Raw genomic sequence first — 21,115 nt, 5'->3', positions numbered from 1 at the left:
AGTTACGTGGAAACCGGAGGTCGTTCACATGAGAACGTGATGGACTTCTTTGAAATTTCAAATCTGCCGGAGAGATTCAATCGAAATTGAATAAAGGGTTGATAAAATTCTGGGAGAAAGTCTTGAGATTTTTCAAATCAAAGAAGTATCCTCGAATTTTCTATTACAATTTACAATCAATTTATTACATCGTTAATATACATCATTCAATAATTAAACATTTATAATAATGAAATCAAATATGTGGTAATCAATATAAATACATGAAACATGAATACGAAATGTAAATGCCCCTTTCACTCTCTCTCTCTCACTCTCTCCAGTATTTGGTACTTCCTTAATATAAATAAATTGGTTTAGAAAACAAAACACAAACAATAAATTCAATCAACTGAGTATTAGTGGGAATTCCACTCTCCTACTGTCCCTAAGGTATCTTATACGAAGGTATCTATTGTCCTCGAGAAATGTTTCCCAATCTAGGACGTAATAAATCGCTCCAATCAACCCATCAATCAATTAATTAATGAATCAACAATTCAGTAGCGAAGCGGTAAAACGGTTTAAGTCAATTTTAGCTTTTGGTCAGTTTTCAATGAATATCTCGGAATGTAAGGCAAATAGTAAAATTTTCGTTATAACCTCGTTTGTAGAGCGAATTGAGATCTATGAAAAAGCTCACTATGAAAATTTCGTTATCTCCCTTAGATTCGGAGATATTCCTCAAAAAATCAGTAGAGAGCTAAGTCGACTTGAACCGTTTTACCGCTTCGTTACTGAATTCTTCAAACAATTGTCGGGGCCTGCAGGACCGCCGGTGCCCGCCGGACCTTCAGCGCTTCGGGGCTCATGGTCTGCGTCTGCCTGGCGATCTGATTGTAATCGTACATGACAGCCAGACCCCCATCGGGATGTTTTCTGGAGTAGACTTTCGGGGCCGGCTGACTCTTCTGCGACCGATTTATCGACGCCGGTGTCGCGTAAAAAGCGTCAGCAGCGATGCTCCCCTCCTCCTCGTCCTCCTCCTCGCGATCCTTACAGTAGCGGCGATGCCTCGCCCTCAACAGCAAATAAATCACCAGCGCAATTATCGCGAGGAGGAGCAGCAGGCCCACACCTGAGGCGATCGCTATGATCTTCATTTCCGTGGGATCTCTCACTATCAGTCTGAGGCTCATCGAATCTCGTCCCTTCTCACTCTCAACTAAGAGACTGTAAACTCGCGCATCCTCCTTCTGGAGATTTCTTATCTCCAGTTTGGCCCAATAACAATTCGTCAACTCGGAATTTTCGGTTATTGGCTCCAGTGGAAGTGCTTCGTACTTTGGCTCTATGACTTCACCTTTAATTCAAATTAAATGAATGTGATAAACAACGACATTGATTGAATCATTCGTCGTTATTTTTCGTTTGCTATCTGAATTGCAGAGATGGCCAATAATATTAGATTTTTGAAAAATATTTTAAGAAATATCTTAAATTGGCCCAAATGTTTAAAAATATGTAAAACATTTTATGTATTTTTAATATATATATTTATATTTTTATATTATATATATATCTGATTAAAATATATTAATATATATAATATAATATAATATAATATAATATAATTATATTATCTAATTTATATCTCTTATATAAAAAAATATATAAAATATGTCTTACTTTTTCTATTATATATTTTTCATAAATTTGGAAAATATATATTTAAAAAATTTTTTTTTTTTTTATGCGAGGGAAACGAAGAAGATGCAGAGGATTATGACGATTCAGAATAAATCATTCAACAATTAAATTCTCATTGTGAAAAACTCTGTTGAAACCATTAATTTTTTCTACATTACTATTGAGATCAAAATTAATGAAAGTGAAAAACGGTGGGGTTTTACGATCCCGCCACCCAAGGAAAATAATACGCGCGCGGCCTGCTCTCGTTCCCGAATAAATGCAGCAATAAAAAAATAATTTACCAGCACGAATGTGCGAGCTCCCCCACTGCCAGGCGACGAGTCTCGGTGGTGGTCTTGAGCAGAACCTCGCCATGAGCCGATGGCCAGGCTCCCCGGCCCACCCCACCGACTCGAACATCCCCTTCTCCGCGAACTTGTCCGTCGCCCTCGTCTGAATCTCCGGTGGGCCGGAAATGTGAAGGAGAAATCGCGTCTCCGACGTCATCTCTCGTCGCACCCCGTTGATGGCGTTGAACGCGACACAGCGGTATTCACCCTCGTCCGACCAAACGACATTTCTCATTCTCAATACTCGTCCATCGTTTGCACTAGATTTCTCGTCGATTGCATTATCGACAGGCCCAGAAATGCTTCCTCTCACGTGCAGCCATTTGTAACGCGCCGGTGGATTGGCTTCGAATTCGTCACACTCGAAAGCCTCCACTGTCGATGACAAAAGCGCTGTTGCTTCTACTTCACTTCGAGTTTCATTCAGTTTTCCACTCATTTTTAATCGCGGGCCATCTGCAATTGCGAATTTAGAAGGTGTTTGGTATCTAGAGTTTAGACTCGGGGGAATTCTGAAAGGAAGTTGAGATGAAAATGCAGTCAATGTTGCCTCTTACGGTTTTATAATGAATGAAATTGCTGCGATAGTGCGTCTCTCATTTAGACACATCGAAACAATGTTTATGACATTCAAGGAGAGAAAAATTCGACAAAAATTACCAGAAAAAAACGGAAAAATTGCGTTTCGAAACGTAATCCGCGAGCGAAGTAAAATTCAATGAAAAGTGTGAGTCGGAACTGAAATTGTACGAATCGTCACGTAAATTCTACGATTTGTAATTTTTCCCCAACGATTGAGAAATTTTACGGAGCGGAACGTAGAAATAACTCACCAGCTTCATAAAAATTGTTGAACGTGCAAGAATTTTTGATTTTGGAGGCACAATAAGTCGTCAAGTTTCTGTAAGATTTGACTTCTTCGGGAAAAATTACGTGACAATTTCGTACTTTGTTCGGTGATGAACCTGAAATTCACTGAACGTTTCAGATTTCTTCTCTTCTATTCCCATAAAAATTCCCGGAAAACGATTCCCCATTGCGGATTACGTGAATTGTTCCGTAATTTTTACTGAATCTTTCTCCCGCGTTGATTTCCAAAAAAATTTGCATCGAAATGACACATTATTTGGCGAATGAATAACTTTGAATTGTTTTCCTTCGCCACTAATTCCCACTCATTCACTGCATTGAGAAGACAAAAAAACCCAATTCTATTTTCAAGTAAATTTGTTTTAGCAGCAGGAACTTTCTCACTTGAGCATCCTAAACAGATATAATACGAAAAAAATTACGACAATTATGGTGAAGAGAAAACAGTAAAAACAATGTGAGTTCTTAATACGTTACATTGAACATCGAGTCTGTAGTTTGCTGGAGAACTTTCTCCAATAGCGTTGACTGCTTTGCAAGAGTATAATCCAGCGTCTTCCCTCTTCACCGGCTCAAATCGCATCTCCGAGCCGCTGACACTCGCATTCGCGAGAGGGCTCAGGGTTGAATTATTTATCATGTGCTCTACTACGTTATTCTTCGCTAAATTGGCCATGTCCTTGTACCACCTGATGGTCGCCGGTGGATTTGCGTCAGCGAGACATTTGATGCTCATGAAACTTGAGGAGTCTTCAAGAGAGGACGATAGTACTCGGGGGCTTGTCTCGATGCGAACCTCGGGAGAATCTGAAGTATGAAATTTTAAATTTCATATGAACTATAAATCCATTTGAATGAAATGAACAGTTTTTTAAATTCGGGAGAATCTGAAGTATGAAATTTTAAATTTCATATGAACTATAAATCCATTTGAATGAAATGAACAGTTTTTTAAATTCGGGAGAATCTGAAGTATGAAATTTTTAATTTCATATGAACTATGAATCCATTTGAATGAAATGAACAGTTTTTTTACATTCGGGAGAATCTGAAGTATGAAATTTTAAATTTCATATGAACTATGAATACAATACGGCGTATACATGGCAAATAATAAATAAATAGTGCAAAAAAAATTGTTTATTGTTAGTTTGCCCCGCAGACGCTTAAAATTTTTAAAACAGTCCAGTTTTTTTTTCAAAATTTGTGGACAAATGTGTACAATAACAATTACGAATTATCTTTTTGAAATTTAACTCCTACACAGCAAATTTTGTTATTTTTTAAATAAAAAATTGCACCATTCACGTAAAATAGCCCGACAAATGTTCCTGAAAGAATCGAGAATATATTTTAAATATTTCAAGGATAATTTTTCTCCCTATTTTACACGAATGACGCAAATTTTCATTTTAAACTAAACAAAATTAGCGGTGTCGGAGTCAAATTTCGGAGAACTAATTCGTAAAAAACAATTCATTTATTCAAATAAATTGAATTTAATTCGCCAGGACTTGATGGGATTGTTCGTTAGAAAGAGGTAAAAAACCCCTTACAATGAACATCGAGTCGACATTCGGCGATGGCAGGCAGTGGACTCGACGAATGAAGACTGAGGCACCTGATGGGCATCCCGTGACTCTCCCGTTGCCCTCGGATCCTCAGAAGACTGTGCGCCGCCCATGTTTTCGGGCTGTCCACCTCGGTGGCATTAGTCTGCTCCCTCAGCGGTTCCACCTCGTCACCCCCTATGAACCTAAATAAAACGCCACATGAGACATTGCGCGACGGGGAAATATAGAACGCGGGGAAAAGGGTAATTATTATTGTTACATTGTTTTTGAATTCACGAAGGGGAATGAAGGTTGAATGAGGAGTGGTCAGCTGCACTAGACCGTGAAACGGAAAAGACCATCCTTTTGGACAGCTCTAGGGTAGAACGAAGATTACGCGGTGAGGGGAGTTACGGTCTTGTGGGTTTTGGGGTGCCCTCGGGGTTCACAATTTTTCAAAATAACGCGCAACAGTACCGAAGTGGTCAAACGGTTTAAGTCATTTTAATCTTTAGTTGAGTTTTCCAGAAATATTTCCGAATTTAAGGGAGCTAGCGAAATTTTCATAATGACCTTTTTTGTAGAGCGAATTGAGTGCTACTAAAAAGGTTATGAGAAAAATTTTGCTGTCTCCCTTAGATTTCGAGATATTCATTGAAAACTGACCAATGGTCAAAATCAACTTAAACCGTTTGACCACTTCGCTACTGAAACGAGAGGCGGGACGAGAGGGAATGAAACGAGATGAGACGAGACGAGACGAGACGGCGTCTCGCGGCATCACTAATGAATTCATATCATACCGAAAAATATCAAATTCTACTTGTCGATTGATTATCGAATTGAAATCTCAATTACCCCACACTAAAAATACTTCCTCATTAGTAAATAAAAAAAAAACTTCCTCATTATCATTCCTCAACTAAATAAACTGTAGTCTCCGTAATATTACTCTCCACCGAGACGTTATAAATCTCTTCATCGAACCGCATTTCCCCCCGACCTACACCTGAAACAATACCTCCGCTCCCCTCCCATCCCCCTCGTCCTATTCACCAACAAATCTTTCTATTTACCATTTAATAAGTGCCGGTGGATTGCCATAGCGAGAGACACAGGAAATGGTGACCTCCTGTGCCTCCTTAAGCGTAAGAGCGCCCGTCAGGATTGCACCCCCATACTCCAGTCTAGGTTTTCTCGGTTTAACTCTCACTAAGAGCCGCGACGGCAGGGAGGTCAGGGCGTCTTGCCTGGTGAAATCACCAGGTGACACCTGACACTCCCAATAGCCGTCGTCGAACTCGAGGGAGGCGCGCTTAATGAGGAGACTGCAGTCAGCATCGCTGACACTGTTACTCCGCACACTGGCCCACTCGTATTTCTCCGGATGTATGCCAATGGGTTTTCCATCCTTCTGCCATATGCACTGGCCCCTCTTGTTGTCGACTCTGCAGGTGAGGACCACGTCCTCACCGCTTCCAACTTCCTGATAGGAGACCGGAGTCTCCAGGAACCTCTGCTCACAAGCCACTTCGATGATTATTAACGACAATAAAAATTTTACTCTCACAGGTTCAAACATTTTTCCCGGTCAACTTCACTCGATCCGACAGTTTTTGTTGACATTAAAATTTGTAAACGAGAGGGGAAATGACTCTTGTCGATTAATTTCGTGCGTCTCGGCGGAATGAAAATTATAGTCGTGAGTAGGCATTGGGGTCACGGGATTTCATTTTTCGGAAGGGGGAACTCGTGCTTTAATTAATTGAAAATTTCACATTTTTGCACTGGAGGGGGTTTGGGGCGAGAGGTGTCGAGTGGAGGGTAATTAATGAAGGCGATCTTGGGATGTCGGTCGTGTAGTGTGCACCGGGGTAAAGTCAAACAGAGACTGAATTACATTGTGTTGTGGAGTAAAACTTGGCTGCAATAATATAGGCGGAAGACTGTTGGGGATATCCCGCAAACGGGGCTGAACGGGCCCCACCGAGTGGACGGTGGCCATGCGTGCGTATCCAACCCTGTCTCCTCTTGCAGCTATCTGCTGCTTGATTTTTTGAGCCTTATGCTTTTCCAATTTCATATGTGGGCATATGTCGCTGCAGCGACACTAATCTAAACTAATTTGCCGTAACTTCGATGTTAAATTCGTTGATTATTTTAGGGCGCCCCCACCCCGGGGGCCGGGGGGGGGGGCATTTGCGCCCTGAGGGAGAATTCCAGGTGAAAGATTTGTTATCAATATGTTTCAGAGGTTTTAAAAATCTGAAACTCTCATGAATCCGAAGAGATTTCATGGAATTTTGAAGAAATCGGAGGAATATTGAGGTTTAGATAATTAAATAATATTTAGATATTATTATTTATTATGATATAATAAATAATAATATCATTTAATATTTAATTAAATGCCCCTCCCGGGGGGGGGGCATTTGCGCCCTGAGGGAGAATTCCAGGTGAAAGATTTGTTATCAATATGTTTCAGAGGTTTTAAAAATCTGAAATTCTCATGAATCCGAAGAGATTGCATGGAATTTTGAAGAAATCGTAGGAATATTGAGGTTTAGATAATTAAATAATATTTAGATATTATTATTTATTATGATATAATAAATAATAATATCATTTAATATTTAATTAAATGCCCCCCCCCCATTGTAATCAAAGATTAAAATCTGAATTTTTTTTCATTGGATGTGAAAAAATCAAGAATTTTTTTGACACCTCATGAAAAATAATCCACCGTTCTGCAAACGAGTTTTATTACTTATTTATAAGAGGGAAATGTTTGAAAAAATATCAATATTTTGCGAAATTACACAGAAAAAAAAAATTTTTTTTCAAGATTTTTCCATCCCATTTTTATTGAAAAATACAACCTGAACTTACGTTTTAATGATAAGTACTGTTGGAGAGTGAAATTTTGAATCTCAAAATTGTTGATTAATTGAAAAATATATATTAATTCTTAATCAATCAACATTATTGTTCGATTAAAAATGAATTTTTTTTGGCTTGATCAAAAACATCGATGTTTGGAAAAAAGAATCGAAAATCGATTAATCGGTACTTGAAAACATCGAATGAAAAACATCGATTTATGGGCATGAAAAATCCATGTTTTCGATTAATCGACAAACATCGCTCATCTCTATCGCCATTTCAAAACGGAATTAGAGATGGGCGATACGCTTCGATATATCGAAGTGTCCGATATTGTATATCGATATACCGATATTTTTCTGCCGATATTTTTGACGACTAATACATCGCTATTCGATACTTTTCGTCACTATCGAAATCTAAATTTTTTTCTAATTTTCTAGAATTTCGGAAAAGAATAAATGAAATGTTATTGACTAGCATTATAAGGCGCGCCCGGCTAAAATTAGAATAAAAGATATTTTCCTTCGAGTAAAAAAAAATCGACACCTCGCAATTTCGAGATTTGGGCTGCTTCTTAGTATACGGAACGATAGTTTTGATTTCGATATTTCCTTCAATATCGCAAAAGTCGATCCACATCTCCCTAGAAGTCCCCCGTAACGCCACCTTCACGCGCTCCAGCAAACTCATCCCCTGTTTTCTGCCTCCACACCTCCCTTTATCGCACGTAATAGCGGCTAAACCCACCGATGTTGTCCACCTCATGACGTAGCTCCTCCATATTTCTTCACCCAACACACACACATCTGTATGGGGCCTGCCAGGGGGTCAGCCAAATTGCTAGGGGCTTGGAGGTGGCAATACAATGTTTTGTGATAATTAAATGGTGCGATTTATAAACATTTAACGAGTACGTGAACCCCCGGAAATGCAATTAAAACAGTAGCCGACGAAATAACCATCGGTCAAGTGCTCAATTGTTTCAAAGTTCTAATGTTAATACTCCCCTCGGCATAAAAAAAAATTGGCGAATTACCCTAGGAGAGGAAAAAAAACAAATAATATATTTTAATCGAATTGGACGTGCACTAAAGTTGTGCTGCACGACACGCATTAAAATGTGAAGAGATAAAGTTGAACAAGTGCATTGAGATAAGGTTAACCCACAAATAGATACACCCATAATAGAATACATGCATTTTTTTTTCAATTTCACAAATTCTCGCTGTTTTTTTACCTCATTGTTCGGGAGTTTGTGATGTCGAGTGGTTTTTGTTATTTTTCTTCCTCATCGAGTGTTTTTCATTCTCAATCGTCGGTGGGGGAAAATTTATTCGCATTAGGAGTGCAGAGATTGAGGAGTTGAATTGAAAAAGTTGTCCACGATTGTCATATCCGAGTCACCATTGCACTATTTTTGTAGTTGAGCCCAGAGGTTTGTTTTGTCGCACTGATTTTATTATTCATATCTGGTGAGAATTCCGCGCTTGGGGGAGGGGGAGATGAATTTATTCCGTGATTTTTTTGGATTATTGGGCTTGGGAAATGGGTGACATTGGGGTTACGTAATGTTATGGGAGGTATTTGTGGGGATTCAATGTTGTTGGGTATTTTTAGAGCATTTTTGACAGTTTTTTGGGGTTTTTTCCACTCAGTTGACACATTTTTTTGGGGTTTCCGTAGCTGGGGTGACGTCATTCGGACGTTTCTGTTTATCGTCGGGGGAGGGGGGTTTCTAGGGGCGAATTTCGAGGGTTTTTTCAAAGTATTTTCACTTACGAAGTCAGGAAGTGGCGAGATGTATGCAGGAGACGAGGAATTTTGGGGAATTTTAATGAGTTTGAGGAGTATTTCGACTGCTTCTTCATGCAACTCAAAGTCTGACTCTGATTTTAATCATTTTTGTTATGGAAATTGAGTTTTTAAATGGGAGTGATTCATGCAGTAATTTTTGCTCTTTATTATTCATGTTTTATTCACGAAGAGGAAATTTTCTAGGGGCGAATTTCGAGTTAAAAAACATTATTTCACTTATTAAAGTCATGAAGTGGAAAAACTAAACGAATACAAGAGACGAGGAATTTCGTAGGAATTTTAATGAGTCTGACCAGTACTCCAACTATTTCTTCAGGCACATTAAGGTCCGACTCTGATTTCAATCGTTTTTATTGTGGAAATTGAGTATTTAAATGGGAGTGAGTCATGCAGTAATTTTTGCTCTTTATTATTCATGTTTTATTCATGAAGAGGGAATTTTATAGGGGCGAATTTCGAGTTAAAACACATTATTTCACTTATTAAAGTCATGAAGTGGAAAAACTAAACGAATACAAGAGACGAGGAATTTGGTAGGAATTTTAATTCAGTCTGACCAGTACTCCAACTATTTCTTCAAGCACATTAAGGTCCGACTCTGATTTTAATAATTTTTGTAATGGAAATTGAGTATTTAGATCGAAATGCCTCATTCAGCAATTTGTTGCTCTTCACAATTTATATTTCATTCAAATTATTAATATCTATTGGAAAAATAATATCTGGAGGATATTAGAACTTTGAGACAACCTTGAGGTTTTAACAGAAATGAATCATCAAGATTCACTATTTACAGAGAAATATTTTCTGTTATTTCAATGGTGATGGACACTGTCGGGAATAGTGATGAGGAAATTTACAATTAATGATTTTTGTTTCAGGTTTTACATTGTCCAGTTATGAGGCTGATAATTACCGTGGTTGTAATCAGCCGGGACAATAATGACGGAATTATCGCCAAAGGATCCTGGTGAGGGATCGCCAAATCAGACTGCAGTAATGTCAACCCCATCGAACAATTCTTACACTGCCCCAATGGACCTGGTGTCCCGGGGTACGTAACCATTTTTCCCATTTTTATTCATCAATTATCAAACTGAATATTCTCAAATCAACGGGGAACAGGAGAACTACACTGAGAGAAAAAAAAAACACGTTGTCAAACAAGTCTTATTTGGGCCAACAAAATCGCCAGTTGAAAATTGCCAAAAAAGAATTTGTTTGGTTCGAAATTGAAAGTCTCAAACATGAATAATTGTTCTGCTTTCGACAGCAACGAAATATTTGGCTCAAGAGGCGGATAATTCACACCAGACGGTGCCTTTTCAGGATGAAAATATCTCATACAGACGAAAATTTATCAACTAATATTTTATCCCTAAGTTACAAGATTGCTATCATATCATTATTATTGTTTCATTTAAGGGTTCATTTGTTGTCTGTGATTATTAGACAGCCGAAACGAAAAACTACTATCCCTTGTTTCGCATAAAACAAAGATTTTTCGTGTACAGAGAATGAAATTTTTTTTGAACTACTAAATCTATTTTTGCGACAAAAATTTTTCATTCCGGCGCACTCTCTGCATGTTTGGCACAAAAAAATCCTTTTTTGTTAATTTTCAAAAAATTATTTTTTTGGCACAAGTAAGACTTGCTTGAGAACTTTATCGTTTTTCTCTCAGTTAGTGGCTTTGAAAAAAGTCCACATGTTCTTTTTGGAAAAACCTCCTGAACAATCTGCAAATTTATTCTGGATTCACTCAAGTTCTCTTCGAAATTCAGAAAAAAATACTGATGTCTATTTTCAGGGGTGAGTGGGAGATTACGACAGCTCGAAAATCTGTTCACCAGTGGTCCAGTACAGGGTGGACGTGTGGGCCACACATTTTCGATTGAAACGCTCATCGATATTTTATTAATCCTCTATGACGAGTGTTGCAACTCCTCACTGCGACGTGAAAAAACAGTCTCTGATTTTATCGAATTTGGTGAGTGTGAGATCTATTTAAAGATTCAAGATACGTGAAATTCCTCTGGTTGCATTCAAAGGAGATATATCAATGAAAACAAGATGATACAGTGCTTATCATTGAGTCAGTGCGATTGGATAATCGCAGTGCTTCAGTGTTCGTTTATTTTTATGCTTCACATTAAATTATTTTTTATTCCCTCATTCTTTTTGATTCAGATTTATCCCAAAAAAAACAAATTATAAACCAGTGAATGGATAATTTATCATTGTAACTAACGATCTGACAGCCATTGACTACCGTCACAAATGACGACCTACAGCCTTTAGATACATCAAATTATTAATTTGCAATTGCCTCCCTATTGGCTTTATTCCCCAATATTATTCAAAATCCTCTGAAAATGTTCAGCTTTTTTCAACGTTTTTTCGATTGTACAATCACAATTTTTGGAGACTCCAGGGCTATGTTAACCCGAATAGCAATTGGAGATAATTTCAGATTATAAATATAAAAAAACAACCAATATCGCATTCGGGAGATAATCGACCGGGGTCTTATCATAAAAAGGGATGAATAACTCCAACATTTTGCTATTTTCCAGTGAAACCAGTGGCTGCCTGCATAAAAAGCCTCCAACTGGCGCGCGAGGATTTCGAAATAGTCAAAGTCATTGGACGCGGTGCATTTGGTGAAGTATGCGTTGTAAAAATGCGGGGATCGGACAAAGTATTTGCCATGAAAATTCTCAACAAGTGGGAGATGCTGAAACGCGCCGAGACAGCGTGTTTCAGGGAAGAGAGAGACGTACTGGTCTACGGTGATCGCAGATGGATAACAAATCTTCATTATGCATTTCAAGACGACAATAATCTGTATCTCGTTATGGATTACTACTGTGGGGGTGATTTACTCACTCTTCTGAGCAAATTTGAGGATCGACTGCCCGAGGATATGGCACGTTTTTACATTGCCGAAATGGTATTGGCCATTGCTTCCATACACAATCTACGGTACGTCCATCGAGACATTAAACCTGATAATGTTTTACTCGATGCCAATGGGCACATACGACTCGCCGATTTTGGATCGTGTTTGAGGCTGTTCGAGGATGGCACTGTGCAGAGTAATGTCGCTGTTGGAACACCGGATTATATTTCTCCAGAAATTTTGAGGGTGAGTAATTTTTGTTGCCTCCGAATGGAAGCATTTTAATCGTTCGTGCGTATGTGACAAAATTTTTCGTCAATGTCTCGCTAATGAATTAATGGAATTGAATAATTTTTTTCTTAAATGAAGATATTGCCAAGCCCTACCCATCGCCATTAATTACAATTTAATTAATTGATTCATTCCCCTAAACCCCCAATTCCCCAAACCTTCACATTAATTCAGTAGTGAAGCGGTAAACCGGGTTAAGTCGATTTTGACTTTTGATCAGTTTTTGATGAATATCTCAGAACCTAAGAGAGATAGCAAAATTTTTCTTATGACCTTTTTTGTAGAACCCATTAAGGGCTATAAAAAGGTCGCGACAAAAATTTTTCTATCTCTTTTAGATTCCGAGATATTCGTAAAAAACTGGCCAATAGTCAAAATCGACTTACCCCGGTTTACCGCTTCGCTACTGAATTATTCACAAAAACATTTCCCCTCCGCAATTCCAGGCAATGGAGGACGGCCAGGGTCGCTACGGTCCCGAATGCGACTGGTGGTCTCTCGGTGTCTGCATGTACGAGATGCTGTACGGCGAGACCCCCTTCTACGCGGAATCTCTAGTCGAAACATACGGTCGGATAATGAACCACAAGAACTGCTTCGACTTCCCCACAGACGAGGCCTACGACGTCTCGGACGAGGCGAAAGACCTGATGCGAAAATTAATCTGCAGTTCGGAATTTCGTCTCGGCCAGAATGGCATCGATGACTTCAAGAAGCACCCGTGGTTCGAGGGTGTCAACTGGGAGACACTGAGAGACAGTACAGCCCCGTACATCCCAGAAGTCTCCTCCCCAACGGACACCTCCAACTTCGACGTTGACGACACAGACGTGAGGAGTTCAGACGCTGTTCCACCAGCAGCGAATTCCGCCTTCTCAGCGCTTCACCTGCCCTTCGTGGGCTTCAGCTTCACCCAGGGGAGCTGTATATCGGACCTGGGCTCCCTCCCAGTGCTGACGCAGCCCCAACGAGACAAAAACATCGAGAGCCTTGAGCAGGAGAACACAAGATTGCTGCAGACAATATCAGAATTGAAGAATCAGTTGTCCTCAAACACCAGCACAACGTCACCGACGATCTCCCCGGAGTCGTCTAACGCCACGAGAAAGCTCCAGGACGAGATAAACACCCTGACGAAGCGCAACGGCGAGCTGGAGTGCCAGTTGAAGTCGCTGGAGAGCTCGGCAAGCCGAGAAATCCGAGGGATTGACAACGGCGACTTGACGAAGCTCCACGATCTCGAGAAACTCGTTCGATTGCTGAAGACGGAGAAGGAGGAGGCGGTGAAGGACAAGCTGGACGCTCTGGAGAAGCTCAAGCTCCAGGACAAGGAGCTGAAGGACGCCCTGACCCAGAGGAAGCTGGCGATGGCGGAGTACACGGAGGTGACTGACAAGCTGTCAGAGCTTCGTCAGCAGAAGCAGAAGTTGTCGCGTCAGGTGCGCGACAAGGAGGAGGAGCTCGAGGTGGTGATGGCCAAGGTCGACAGTTTGAGGCATGACATCAGGAAGGCGGAGAAGCTCAGGAGGGAGTTGGAGAACAGGGTCGAGGAGGCGATGGCCGAGACGAGTAAGGAGAGGAAATTGAGGGAGAGGAGTGAGGAGTACTGCAAGCAGATGCAGGAGGAGACTGAGAAGATCAGGCAGAGGTCTGTGGGTAATGATGCGCGGGCTAACGATGCACTCGCCACACAGGAGATCAACAGGCTCAAGGCCGAGGTGGAGAAGCTCGAGGTGCAGTACAATGAGAATCTCAATCAGCAGCAGGGGAGGCACAATGTGGAGATGAGGAGTCTCCAGGAGCAGTTGCACGAGGCTGAGGGCCACAGGGAACTCCTCGAGAGGGAGATACAGGTGACGAAGGACAAGCTCGATGCTGCCAGGCTGGAGAATATCACTGACAGTGAGGAGACCATCAGCGAGTTGAGCAGACGACACGAGAGGGAGAAGATCATGCTGACTGAGGAGAACAAGAAACTTCTGCTGGAGTTGTCCTCGGTTACTGACAGTGTTAATAGGATTTCGAGTGAGAGGCGACAGATCGAGGAGGAGTACGAGGAACTGAGGAACAAGAAGGAGGCGATTGCTCAGTGGGAGGCGCAGATCACGGAGATCATACAGTGGGTGTCTGATGAGAAGGATGCCAGGGGATATCTGCAGGCACTGGCTACCAAGATGACGGAGGAGTTGGAGTTCTTGAAACACTCTGGGGGGGTTGGAGGGGTGGGAAGCACCTCGACCATGTCGGATAAGAACTGGAGGAATAGGAGGTCACAGAAACTTGATAAAATGGAATTGCTGAATCTTCAGAGCTCGTTGCAGAGCGAGATACAGGCGAAACAGGCCATCTCTGAGGAACTTACGAAGACTAGATCTGATCTTATTGCTGCTCAAAAGTTAGTTTTTCCTGGGTTACTGTTATTATTATTTTTGTTTTATTTGGATTGGGATGGGTGGTCCCATAGCAGGGGGAAAAATGGAAATAGGAAAAACCAAAAGGAACATGTAAATCTACTATTCCATTTGTCGTGTCAAATGGAATAGTAGATTAACTGTCAGATTTACATGTCATGTTTTCTTGCGTTTTTGTTATTTTATTAGTCAACTTGAATTCAATATTTTTAAGGGGTTTTTATTGATGCCGTTGTGGTGGATTGTTTCAGGGAATTACGTGACTTCAGACAACGACTGGATTCAATGTCCCACGAAATGAAGAGGAAGGAAATACAAATCAAGGAATTGCAATCACGTATTGATTCGAGCGATGGTTGTAAGTACAATAACAGAATTAATGTCCTGCACACCTCGAGGATTCACAAAAAATTGCCCTATCACAATTTGATATTTGTCATTGTGACGCAAACAGCAGCAGTACATGCTGGTTATGTTATTTGGAGGCATTTCGATTTTTCACGCTGGCTTTTTGGACGGTAGTGACGATCTCCCAAATACTATATCGAATAAATAAATTATGAAGATGTTAATTAAGTTTATTATGAAGAGAGCTTACTCGTCTACTCTATTGCATGCAGGTCTGCAACAAAGTATTTTTTGTAGTAAAAATTACTGACGTTGTACGAGTCGTTTGGAGTAGTCTTTGTGCATGCTGTAGTCGTAGAAACATCTCCCAATTGTCAATGAATTATTAATAAATTTTATTCTCTGATTGATCGGGGATTTAACGAATAAGTGAACAACGAGTTTTTTCTTACTGTTTTAATCATGAAATTATGCAGTGAAAAAAAATATACAGAAATTGGAATTGAAGTACAGGCGAAATAGGGGAAGTAAATTGATTCTTATTTTTTGAGACAACGATGATTGATGAGTTTTGTCAATCTATTCGTATTGTGATAATTAAGGTGACGGCAGCCCCAGTAAAGGAAAATGACGCGGGTTTTATGTCATTGGAACTCTCGATTGTCAGTCTGACGAAATGTATTTTCTCTGGTCATTTCGTGCTCGGGATTATTGATCAATTCTGCGTTCCCGTGAATTTTTCTGACATTTTTTAAGATGATTGTGAGGAACATGAAGAATAAATTGTTTCATTCGACTTTCAAGGAGTCATTTAATTAATTTGGAAGTAAGCTTCTTTGTCTTTATTAATTCTCGTGGTAGTCGGAGAAAAAATCAGAGGACATTTTTCCCTGAACGCATTCAGAACGGAAATAATTCGTGATTTAATAAAACTCCGGGTGACAATGACACGTGTTTTGAATCATTGGAACTGTCGATTGCTATTCTGACGAAATATATTCTCTCATAATGTGAAGAAGATGAATTATTAATTCTCGTGGTTTTAGGAGGTAAAATCATACGAGATTTGCTCATTCACAACCGAGAATAATCGTGACTTAAGGCCCAGGTGGATTATCTTTCGAACGCGATCTTGGTTATTTTTTTTATTTTGATAATCTGAAATGATCTCCAGTTGCTGTTCAGTTTTACACAGCCCGGGAGTCTTCAAAATTATGATTGTACAATAAAAAAAACATTTTCGAAGAGCGTTTTTGAATAGTGTTGGGAAATAAACCCAATAGGGAGGAAATTGCAAATTAATAATTTGATGTATCTAATGGCTGTCAGATCGTCAGTTACCATGATAAATTATCCATTCACTATCTCCTCACTATCGGATTTATTTCTTCATTAAAAACGCTCTTTGAAAATGTTCAATTTTTTTTTCTACTTTTTTTTATTGTACAATCATAATTTTTAGGGACTCCTGCGTGATGTAAAATCCAAGGGAAATTGTGATATATTTTACATTATGAAGATGGAAAAACAATCGAGATAACGTTCGAAAGATAATCCACCCGGGCCTTAAAGTAGCTCTACCCTTCGGCCGGGCTACGCTGTACTTTTGGATATTTTCAGTTTTTAAATTTTTCAACTAAATTGCATGGAAAAAATTTGAAAAAATTCATACCCAGTCAGTATTATCTAAATTAAATTTCGCAAAATATTGATATTTTTTCAAATATTTCTCTCTTATAAATAAATAATAAAACTTGTTTGCAAAACGGTGGATTTTTTTTTATGAGGTGTCAAAAAAATTCTTGATTTTTTCTTGATTTTTTTTAAATGTTGATTTTCACATAAGACACTGGGTTAAACCCTGATTTTTAAACATTTCTTCTTTGAAAAACCAAAACGATAATTAAATTGAGAAAAGAATTAGAATTCCGAATCTAATCGAGTTTTCTACAATTTTCCATAATCTTTGAATTTACCGTAAGGGTAGAGCTACTTTAAGTAAATTCCCCGAAACCGTCACCTTAAGAAAAAAATGATGCAAAAAACGTCTTAAAACAGATAAAATTGGGGTTGTTATCCTTGATCCAGCATAAGTAACCCGATGTGCCGGCACGGTATGCAATTCTGATTTCTAGACTACAAAGTGCCCCTGTTTATTGGCGCAACGAGCTGCGTGTGGGGCCTCTTATTGCTCATCATCAAACTGTATTTGTGACAGCTGTTCTACATTCACCAAATCATCAAAGAAAATTGTCACCAAACATCGTTACGACAAAACCCCAACGTATCATCGTGCATCAGCCGTCATCACCCCTTCCAGTTATGCGTTCACCCCGTATTACAACGTGTCGTTTATTAAATCGTTTTTCACCGGTCAACTCAATCATCAATAGAAATGCTGTTGCCATCGAATCGTCGTCTGGTAATTTTGCACATGAGGGGGATTGACATTTAGTCCGAGTGAAGAATTATATATATTTTTTTTTCATGAGTTTTTGCGATGGCTATTAACAAAAGCATCAGTGCTGCGATCAATCCACATTTTACTGGTTTTATATTGCGGTTTTTGAGTATTTCCCAGACGTTTTTTGTCGCGATTTGTGCAAGTACTGGAGATTTTTTGGAGAGTATGGGTTTTGCGCTTTTTGCTGGAGTTTGGAGATGGTTTGGGCGAGTGGAGAGGTGATTATTGAGGATAACTAGTTCGCAAATGCAAACTGAAAATTTTTTATTTGGATAATTCAACGAAACATGTCTATTCATCTTTGAGGATATCCTAGCACTTTGGCTATTTTTTATCCAGTTGAATACCTTTTACTTTTGACATTGTATAATTATATTATTATTCAACATTTGCAGGTCTGAATTGGTTGAAAAGGCTGATGAAATTATTTTAAAAGTGCAATTTTTTGAAATTATGAGCACTTTCTATGGATAATTTATAAACAATCAATTTTCAACCGTAAAAATCATTTGTTCGGAATCGTAAAAATTTATTCATGAACTTTTATTCAAAATTTAAACATTTTCAAGTATTTATTTATAAGGAACGAATGTTTGAGAAAATTATAATTCTGTGGAAAATGTCATTTTCTCACGCAATTTAATTGGCATGTTTAATGATTGAAAATGGTAAAAGATAGTTGAATATCCTTAAAATTAGTTTTTTGGAAATATTTTTGCATGTTACGAATAGAAAAACCTACGGAATTCACTAGAAAATTCTAATGGATTTCTGTAGAAATTTCTACAATTTCTACAATTTTTTTTGTTTAATTCTTCTAATGAAGAGAGAGAAAAAATAATGGAAAATACATAAAAAGTTTATATCGAGGCATTTTTATAGAAAATGTTCCAACAGAAATGTTACAGAATTTTCCACCGAATTCTCTAGGTTTTTCCATGAAATGTTTTCGTACCCCCATCCAAAAATGAATTTCAGTTGCAAAACAGTCTCCTCCTCCACTCCATTACGAAATAATTCGCGACACTGGACTGACCCGTTGCATACTTAATTACGTGTAAATAATGCAGTTTTGCATGGTGCATTGATGAAGACTACCTTGAGGTGTTGAGCAGTGAATAATAGTGTAATTCATCCTGATTTTTCTCTCGTAGAATTTAGACACTGTGAACCTAATGACTGTGTTGTAGGATCTGATTGTGATCTAATTTAAGGTTTTTACAAGAAACATCGAGACGCTGCGCGACACACGTTTATTCATTAATTCACGATTTCGTGGCGCATTGAATTCAACTTGAGTGTTTTTATTGCAGTCTTGGAGCGCCCAACATCGCAAATGTCGTACTTGGAGCACTTCCTGAAGGAAACGGCCGGCAGCACTCGTCATGGCAGTGTCGACAGCGTTGAGGGTGACATCGAGGACAATCGGGCGCCGAGCATCACGAGTAGCAAGAGCAATTTATCCGAATTGAGCATTGTAAGTCCCCTTTTTTTATCTATTGCTCAGTTTTCAGTAAATATCCCGGAATCTACACTGAGGGGAAAACTCCAAAGTTCTCAAACAAGTCTTACTTGCGCCAAGAAAATAGTTTTTTGAAAATTAAACATGCAGAGAGTGCGCTGGAATAAAAAATTTTTGTCGGAAAAATAGATTTAGTTGTTCAAAAAAAATTGCATTCTCTCTAGACGCAGAAACGTCATTTCTAGCACTACTCCTTCGTTATTCGATACTCCCACACGTATTTTGCTCCCGAAAAATCTTTGTTATCCGCCTCTTGAGCCAAATATTTCGTTGCTGTCGAAAGCAGAACAATCATTCATGTTTGAGACTTTCAAATTCGAACCAAACAAATTCTTTTTTGCCAATTTTCAGCTAGCGATTCTGGTGGCTCAAACAAGACTTGTTTGACAACGTGTTTGTTGTTCTCTCAGTGCAAGGCGGACAGCAAAATTTTTGTTCGACCTTTTCCCTGCAGCTCGCTGAGAGCTGCAAAAAATATCATCACAAAAATTTCGCTATCTCTTTGAAATTCATCAGTTAGTGAAGAAATAGAAATCCCTCGGTAAAATTAAATATTTGTTGTTAATCCTGAAGGATCCAACGTCACCACTGTCTCACGAACTCCTCAACAAATCATCGGCGTCCCACAGTCAAGTGGCAAGCCTCCAGCCAAAGCCAAAGTCCCATCAATTTCTGGTGCGAACATTCTCAGCACCAACGAAATGCAATCACTGCACTTCCCTCATGGTTGGACTCACCAGGCAGGGAGTTGTGTGCGAGGTATGTGGTTTTGCCTGCCACATGCCGTGCTGCGATAAAGTGCCAGCAATGTGTCCAGTGCCCCATGACAAGACAAAACGACCACTTGGAATTGATCCAACTAGGGGCATTGGCACTGCCTACGAGGGCTACGTCAAGGTGCCCAAGATGGGGGGCGTCAAGAAGGGATGGATTCGCCAATTTGTCGTTGTCTGTGACTTTAAATTATTCCTTTACGATATATCGCCTGATCGTAATGCACTGCCATCGGTCTATGTATCGCAAGTTCTCGATATGAGGGACGAGGAGTTTGGCGTTAGTTCAGTACGTGAATCTGATGTTATTCATGCTACGAAGAAAGACATTCCATGCATTTTTAGGGTGAGTTTCTTTTTTTTTCTATTAAAACTTTATTTCTTTGCAATTGTTTTGCTTTTTTTCTAAAACGGTTTATGTCAATTTTGAATATCTCGAAATCTATGGGAGATAGGGTAATTTTTGTTATTACCTTTTTTGTAGAGCGAACTGAGCGCTACAAAAAAGGTCATTACGAAAATTTCGATATCTCGCTCAGATGCGGAGATATTCCCTGAAAACTCACTTCGCTACTGAAATGAGATTTGTAATTTGCTGAGGGAATTTGTTCATGTTTTTTGTAGATTACAACGTCCTTGCTGGAGCCACCAGGTTCACGAAATCATACTTTGATGCTGGCTGACACTGAGAGCGAGAAAACCAAATGGGTTGTGGCGTTAAGTGAACTTCATCGAATATTAAAAAGAAATAATCTTCCAAATACAACGGTAAATATTATGTTATACTTAACAATGGGAGAATGAAGAGGCTAATTGCCTGATTCTTCCAGATCTTTCGTGCAAAAGAATTGCTGGACAATACATTGTCAGTTGTAAAGAACGTGATGTCAGGAGCGATAATAGATCCTGATCGTCTAGTCATTGGTACCGAGGAGGGCCTATTCTGTTTAGATTTAGATCGTAGCGAAATTGCTAAAGTTGGTGAGGGAAAGAAGATATATTTACTCGAGTATATCACCGAGGAACAACTTATTGTGGTACTGAGCGGTAAACAGCGCCACGTGAGACTAGTCCCAGTGCGTGCACTCGATGGTGATGAGGTTGAATGGATCAAAGTTGCTGAGACTAAGGGCTGTATAACTCTGACTACAGGCGTTGTCAGGCGTAATCCACTCACATACTGTCTCTGTGTTGCGATAAAAAAACAGGTAAATTGTTGAAAAATTTTGTCAGGTCACAGTTGCAATGAAAAATTCATG

The 21,115-nt window shown here is 39.3% G+C and overlaps 2 protein-coding genes across 3 annotated transcripts in view; one reads left to right on the top strand and one right to left on the bottom strand.

The window, feature by feature from the left end:
• Positions 1-730: 730 nt before the first annotated feature.
• Positions 731-6,026, bottom strand: LOC107045018 (hemicentin-2). The gene is made up of 5 exons (XM_015267109.1): positions 5,521-6,026; positions 4,448-4,647; positions 3,369-3,698; positions 1,974-2,477; positions 731-1,342 (listed from the first exon to the last, which is right to left on the bottom strand). The coding sequence occupies exons 1-5, from the start codon at positions 6,024-6,026 to the stop codon at positions 786-788; spliced, it is 2,097 nt and encodes a 698-aa protein (XP_015122595.1). The 3' UTR covers positions 731-785.
• A 2,080-nt stretch (positions 6,027-8,106) lies between these two features.
• Positions 8,107-21,115, top strand: part of LOC107045030 (serine/threonine-protein kinase Genghis Khan) — a 19,405-nt gene continuing 6,396 nt past the window's right edge. Inside the window, exons 1-10 of one of the 2 annotated variants that reach the window (XM_015267124.2) lie at positions 8,107-8,216; positions 10,027-10,199; positions 10,956-11,135; positions 11,722-12,293; positions 12,785-14,733; positions 15,001-15,107; positions 18,875-19,038; positions 19,657-20,202; positions 20,481-20,624; positions 20,687-21,064. In XM_015267124.2, coding sequence (XP_015122610.1) covers positions 10,088-10,199; positions 10,956-11,135; positions 11,722-12,293; positions 12,785-14,733; positions 15,001-15,107; positions 18,875-19,038; positions 19,657-20,202; positions 20,481-20,624; positions 20,687-21,064 — 4,152 coding nt within the window. In that variant the 5' untranslated portion in view covers positions 8,107-8,216; positions 10,027-10,087. Of the gene's footprint in view, positions 8,241-10,026; positions 10,200-10,955; positions 11,136-11,721; positions 12,294-12,784; positions 14,734-15,000; positions 15,108-18,874; positions 19,039-19,656; positions 20,203-20,480; positions 20,625-20,686; positions 21,065-21,115 lie in introns of both variants that reach the window. The other variant, XM_015267123.2, reaches the window with a different exon arrangement.

This window comes from Diachasma alloeum, unplaced genomic scaffold (genome assembly GCF_001412515.2).
Source record: "Diachasma alloeum isolate Michigan unplaced genomic scaffold, Dall2.0 Dall_scaffold_00865, whole genome shotgun sequence".
NCBI lineage: Eukaryota > Metazoa > Arthropoda > Insecta > Hymenoptera > Braconidae > Diachasma > Diachasma alloeum.
Note: the sequence above shows the minus strand (reverse complement) of the source record. Positions and strands in the feature narration are given on the sequence as shown.